General features: G+C 42.5%; 1 protein-coding gene across 12 annotated transcripts in view; it reads left to right on the top strand.

Moving 5' to 3' along the window:
- Positions 1–5,479: 5,479 nt before the first annotated feature.
- msi2b (musashi RNA-binding protein 2b) overlaps positions 5,480–6,334 on the top strand; it is a 272,159-nt gene continuing 271,304 nt past the window's right edge. For 10 of the 12 annotated variants that reach the window (XM_005737865.1, XM_005737859.1, XM_013912045.1 and 7 more), the window contains exons 1-2: positions 5,480–5,699; positions 6,049–6,089. In XM_005737865.1, the coding sequence (XP_005737922.1) occupies positions 5,638–5,699; positions 6,049–6,089 (103 nt within the window). In that variant the 5' untranslated portion in view covers positions 5,480–5,637. Of the gene's footprint in view, positions 5,700–5,871; positions 6,090–6,334 lie in introns of those variants that run through there. The other 2 variants (XM_013912044.1, XM_013912043.1) reach the window with 2 other exon arrangements.

Below are 6,334 nucleotides of genomic sequence, written 5' to 3'. Positions count from 1 at the left end.
TGTTCTCTTTTAACCTCTAAGTTCCACCCAGAATGCCATGTTTAATCACCAAATAATACAAAGAGAAAAACAGGCTTGTTACCAGTGATGCACAGAGTCATCCACCTTGAAAAGCCAGCAGCAGGCTGCTTATGGCAAAAACAATGGCTGCCAATTTTGATCTCCTTAGAGTCGCGGTATCAATCGTAGCCCAGAATTAGGCTGGTACCCAACCAAAGGACGCTCAAACGCAGCAGATAAAGTTTATCTGATAAAGCTAATCTGTATTGACGGCTTGGGTCTACTGTGTATGCCAAGGCCCAGCATGTCTTTGAGCCAAGAGCAATGTTTTCCAGTCTGATCAGCTGAAAAGCGAAATGTGTAGGAATCTGGAAGAAATAACAAGGCGTACTCCAGCAGCCGGAAGACTGATGAGACAGGCAAAATTCAACCTCGCAGCATAGTGAGGGGGAAGCAAAGGATATGGTATCTCTCTCTCTCATCTCAGTGGCACAGACAAGGCAAGGTCAGTGTTAAGGTCAGTGGTTGCAGAATAGGAAGTGGTTGGCAACTGAGAGAATATATGGTGGCAGCCAGTTAGAGAAGAAAGAATGCGAAAAGGAAACAGGAGTGAAAAGGCTGGTTAAATAAACGGAGAGTGAGCCAGAAGGACAGAGAGCAACACTTAGCCAGAGAGGCTTGGTTACCATTCTCAGGCTCTGTGAGGTTTCTAAAAATGTTTTAGGCACACATAAACAAAGTACAAGTGGATAAACATGGGTGAAGTCCATCAGTCCAGTCATCCACAGGCTTCCCGTGTTGTCCGTTAGCAAAGGAAAATGCCGTTAAAAATATCTCATACAGATTTAGAAATATTAACTTTGATTTAAAACAGGTTCCAGCTGAGTAAAGCATAAGTTAACAGCTTCACAATGGGTTTCTGAGAAATCAGGGATGGTCCATCTCTTCTCCAAAAGGCCAACACACACACCTCTCTTCCTACTGCTGACTGTACAGGTAATAGGATTGCTCCTTGTGGTGCTTTTATGCCATTTGTCATCATCTGTAAGACACAGCTCTCTCTCTACAAACAGCAGCCAGAACATTCCAGGGAGCAGCAGGGGCATGAGCTTATCTCCCAGCCCAGTGGAGCAGGTAAATGACGTCGTCATCATCCTCTTGTGTTGGAATCTGATCAGCCTAAAAAGAGACCCAGTTGCAAAAGGGTGGGCCATTAGGGTCAGAAAAATGCAAATTGTCTTTCGTGGAGCTCACTTTTAATGGAGGTGATTCTGGGGGGAAAACGCACTGGAGGATCTTCTGTTCACACACAGTTAGAACAGTTTTTGTAACCTCCAAGGGAATAATCTGTGGACTTTTGAGGTTGTGCAGGTGCTAAGCGGGTATTTTTTGAGAATTTGCCAGCCAAATTAGCATTAGGGAAGCCTTATATGCATAAAGACTTCAAAGTAAATATTACAGGTTCTTTTTTTTTATATGCAATGTCTCTGAATATCGCTGTGGCCCATCTACCTGGAATGCTAGTGCGTAGCCTCTGGCACAGCTTAATTAACTCATCTGTGTGGTTACAGAAGGCATAATGGGGGAGAGAAATCACTCATCACCAGAACATCCTTCCTACTGATCTGACTTCTAACACTTTCTCTGTGTGCTAACAAAGAGACACAAGCCCGGTAATCCTCACAAATCGTGATCAGTTGACAGGGTTTACACACAAACCACCTTTGAAGAGACATACAAATCAATGTGGAGAACAGAAATTTTACTCATTAAATCAATCAGTGGACCACTGGTTAATCCTAGCCATCTGAAATGGACCTTCAGAAGGTGCCAAATTATTCCCGGCAAGATGAAAGAGGTAGTTTAGAGTTTGGTGGGTGGCTAATTCCTGAAATAGGACTGTCAATTATGCATGTTTCAGTCTGGCCCTCTCCCTGCTGCCTGAGAGGTACTTAAGCCGAGCAAAGAAGAAGAAGCACAGAGGAGAGGACACTAGAGGGAGACAATTTGTTCACATCTGCAGCCTTCTCCACAGCTTTCCTCGGGATTCTGAATTCCACTGTAATAGGCCCTCTGGAGAAAAGCACCCAATCCACAGTGATCAATATGAAATCATTCACCACATCCAAAGGATAATATTAAACACATTTAGGATGTGTCTGGATAGTTTCCCTAAGAAATTCCTGTTAGACAGAAAGTGCTTTGATTTGTCTTTTGATTTTTATTCGCAAAACATGCAGGCTAAATAACATGTGGTGAACCTCACATGTAAAAAAAAAAAATTGCCCCACAGACTTACAGTTTCAATTTCAATACATCCGTATTAGATGTCGTTCCTGGCGTTTGTGGCAAAAAAAAAAGCCTCTTTGAAATCTGAAAGAATTTTTTTACATAGATATCTTGGTGGAGAAAGGGGTTACACATGATGGAAGAACAATTTCTCCAAGGTCAAGTGAAGCTTCTGAGGGTGTAAAGTGATTACTGCAACAGGAAACAGGATGCCTCTTCTCAAAACAGCATCTCATAACACTGTCAGTGAGTCTGTTGCTTCTCTCACTTTCTTTTCCCCCCCTCAGCTCTTTCACACACTATCAAGTTTACTTCTTTCTCAATCCCCAAATCCTCCACTCTTTATGCAGAGGCTCGGTTAGTTACAAGCTTCTTCTTTCTTTTTTTTCCTCCCTTCGCATGCTGAATTTGCTCTCTATTGAGAAGCTGTTCATCTTTCAGAACTGAACAGTTACACCAATGCAAATGCAGGATTGAAGAAATCTTGAATTGCCCTTGAAGCTCCAGCAAATGACGATGAGCTCAAAGCATGCATGATGCAAATATATCTTAAAAGACTTTGTCCCTGCGTTAATCAAAGCATCTTCAACTGCTTCAACCTTCTTCTTTTTTTCCCGTTTTCCTTTCTATTTGTCATAACGTGAGCGCCCAAGTAATGGAACCACTGCTCGGCATCATTTTCAAGGAAATTTGTTCACACGTAGGCCACTTTGTTGCAGGATATAACCCCTCTCTTTCTTCCTCACCCACGACTAAACACTCAGCTGCTCCAAAAGCACTGCTGTCAAGTTGCTTAAAGAGCTACAAACATTTTAGGCGCTTTCATCAGGCGGTGCTGGCTGCTCCGATTAAAGGAGAACACTGCTCAATTTAAAACAATCTATATGTGCTTTTCCTTCACTGAGTGTTAAAAAAAGATCTGGACACAGAAACCCCCTGTGAGCGTTACCCCACGGAGATCCAAAGGATTTCGGCTCGTCTGCTTACAGGTTGCTTTGGCGCCAAATCTGGTCGGCAATGGATCGATGAGACGTTGCGAAACAGCACACCCGCCGTACCCTTTTCTGTCACATTTAACTCGCCTCTCTTCATGCCGTAACAACCGCGGATGGAAAGGCAATAATGCTGTTGTTCACAAAACAGAATAATTCACAACTGCACCGTGAAGCCCGGGCCTCCAGTGTTTTTGTTTGAGCATGAAACAGAAGTTGCTCTTCATGTGTTAAATCCACTGTGATTTTTGCACACCTTGTGATGGGGCTTTTAAGCCCGTTGTTCCTCCGAGCTCATATTCCACATCAATTTATAACCCAACCACCCACCCTCCGCTAACTTTTCCTCTGTTCAGCTGCTGGGTGGATGCGATTTTCTTGCACTCACGTTTCAGGCACGTCTTTCAGGAGACCGCTGCGCATATGACAACGGTAAAGCAATCATAAATGCATCAGCAAATGGCATGGGACAAAAACAATGGTGCAAATAAGGCATAATAAGTAATAGTCTTTCACACAAGGTGTCATATTTCCATTTTCTTTGACACTCGCATACTACAAGGAATTACTGGCATTTGCTTTCGTACCTTTGTTTTGGAGATACAGACAGCTGCAATGTGGAGAGTCCCCTAACTAATGACAGACTTATAGCTGTTCAACTGACAAAAGTGTTGTTATTTGGGTTTTATCTAAGTCATTGTTTCAAAAACATGCTGCCTGGCCAGATAAGAAATTCCCTCTGGTAGAACCCTGAACACTCAGCAAAGACAGGCCTATTCAAAAAAAAAGAAAAAAAAAAGTCACTGACTGTGAATAATAAAATAGGATAGCTAGTCATTTCCCAGAGAGTATGAGGCATCTTCTTGGCTCATATCAATGAAAACTGCGGTCATTTAATATTGTCAGCTTGACATCTCTGAACAGCAATCAGACAAATGTATAATATATAACTGAAACAGATTGGACATGTATTTTTTATTGTGTTCTATTGATAGCACGTTGCGCAATTAATGCATAGGCCCATATCTTAAAATATCTTAAAAATGTCATTTGCACTCATTTATTCTTAATTTCTTAGCCTGCTTTGTCATCACCTTCTTCAAGGTCATGAGGGGGCAGAGCAAGCTTATCTCCACATACACTGCACAGAGAGCAGGGCTAGCAGCTCATTAGAGGTTATCTACGTGGATGGATCTATAATTGCATCACTGTATGTAAGGATACAAGCCTTTATTGATCTCCATGGGAAAATTTCTTTGTTGGCTGTAGTAATGAATGTAGTAGTTGAAGGTGAGACCCCACCATCAGCTACAGAGGCTCTTCCTCAGAGAAGAGGAAGAGCCTCTGGAACATGTTTAAATAACTTTCTTTAAGCCCTCCTGGAAACACGTTTTAAATTCAGATTTTTTTTGCCTATTCTGAGCCTCGTTTGAGCATTTTTTTTAAAACATTATAACATGTGAGCACAACCTTGCTTGTTTGCTTGTACAGCAGGATTGCATGGATCATGTCTGAAGGGTCCATTTGCAAAGACGTCAATAATTTTAATGCATCAACTACAAATTAATATATTGACATCTTAGTAGTAATAATGTATAACAAATTATCTTGCAAAGACGAATCTGGCCACCGGTAACATTTATTATACTTATATTATTCAGTTATTGGCGCTCAAATATTCTTCACTTCGAAAAAAATGATGCCCCCGTGCACCTGCACAATACTTATTTTACACTTAGACCACACTCTTTGCTGCTCCCTGTCGAATTAAACCCTGCTTATTTCTCAGTAGACACTTAAAAGTCGCGACCATATGTTATGTTTTATTATTAAAATAGTGACTGTCCCACTTTTTTACGTCTTTCTAGCGCACTAGATTACACGGCGGAAGAATAACAAACGGTTGTAATTAATAAGAACAAAAAAATAATGTCTGCATGTCGCTTTTGCTTTTGCAAGCCTTACCTTTCAGTGGTAAAACAATTTGTAAACAGTATTAATTAAAAAATAACATTTCTCATGCTATGTGTCCACTGGCGTAGAAGAGCAATAAGCCACTTTCACCTCTAGTGGCTTATTGCTTAATTAAATGACAAATCGGAGGATTGGTTTGCAGATTGCCTGAATTGACGTCAATTGGATTGGTTAGGTGACAGAGCCAGGCTCCGCCCCCTGTGGGCCAAGGTAGAGCATGCTGAGAGAGGGAGGAGGGAGCAGGGGGCTGAGCTGATCCCACGTGTGACGCTTTCATTCCCGGCTCAGTAATATTCTCATAGCGGGGCTTTGCATATCTCCTGCCGTATCTGTGCGTGTCTGTCACTGTTACTGTAGTCCCAGCCTATAGTTTGGAATAGATATGGAAGGAGACGGGAGTCAAGCCACATCCGGAAGCCTAAATGATTCACAACATGACCCGGGGTAAGGATATATTTCTAAATTTAATCCTTAGGTACGATTTTTTTTCATGTTACAACATCTTGGAGAGGACTTCGACTGCCGTGCTGGATTCGTCCCCCCTCCCGCACCCCCCTCCCAACAGTACGCACTTAAACCGGGCACGGGTCTGTTTCCAGATGCAGTTTTAAAAGACCTCCGCTCCGTAGCAAAGAGTGGCCTGCCCCTTTTATGTAGCCAGAGTGTAATTACTAAGCGCGAATGTGTTTTCATAGTCTTCCTTTATCCTTTAAGGTCGCTTTTAGAAGTAGTTAGTCGTCAAAATGGCCGAACTGACATCTGGACTCACTTCTGTTGTGTTTTCCCCTTACAGTAAAATGTTTATCGGTGGCCTCAGCTGGCAAACCTCACCAGGTGAGACTGTTATTCTCTTTTACACCGTAACCAGCATTTCTTGTTGTTTTTTTTCTTTTTCCCCCCTCTGTCGCTGTGACTGAGTGCTCGCTGTAGCTGCTGGCGGCGGTGTATGTGCGAATGTGCACTGTGCAGTAGTGTACTGTATGGGATATCTCAGTAGTGTGTGCGCACGATGTTATTTTTGATCTCCGTCCATCTGAAGTCCTCTATTCGACCCCTATGCGCATCGCGGGGTATTTTTG

This window comes from Pundamilia nyererei, unplaced genomic scaffold (assembly GCF_000239375.1).
Source record: "Pundamilia nyererei isolate P.nyererei 1_Seehausen unplaced genomic scaffold, PunNye1.0 scaffold00080, whole genome shotgun sequence".
Classification (NCBI taxonomy): Eukaryota; Metazoa; Chordata; class Actinopteri; order Cichliformes; family Cichlidae; genus Pundamilia; species Pundamilia nyererei.
Note: the sequence above shows the minus strand (reverse complement) of the source record. Positions and strands in the feature narration are given on the sequence as shown.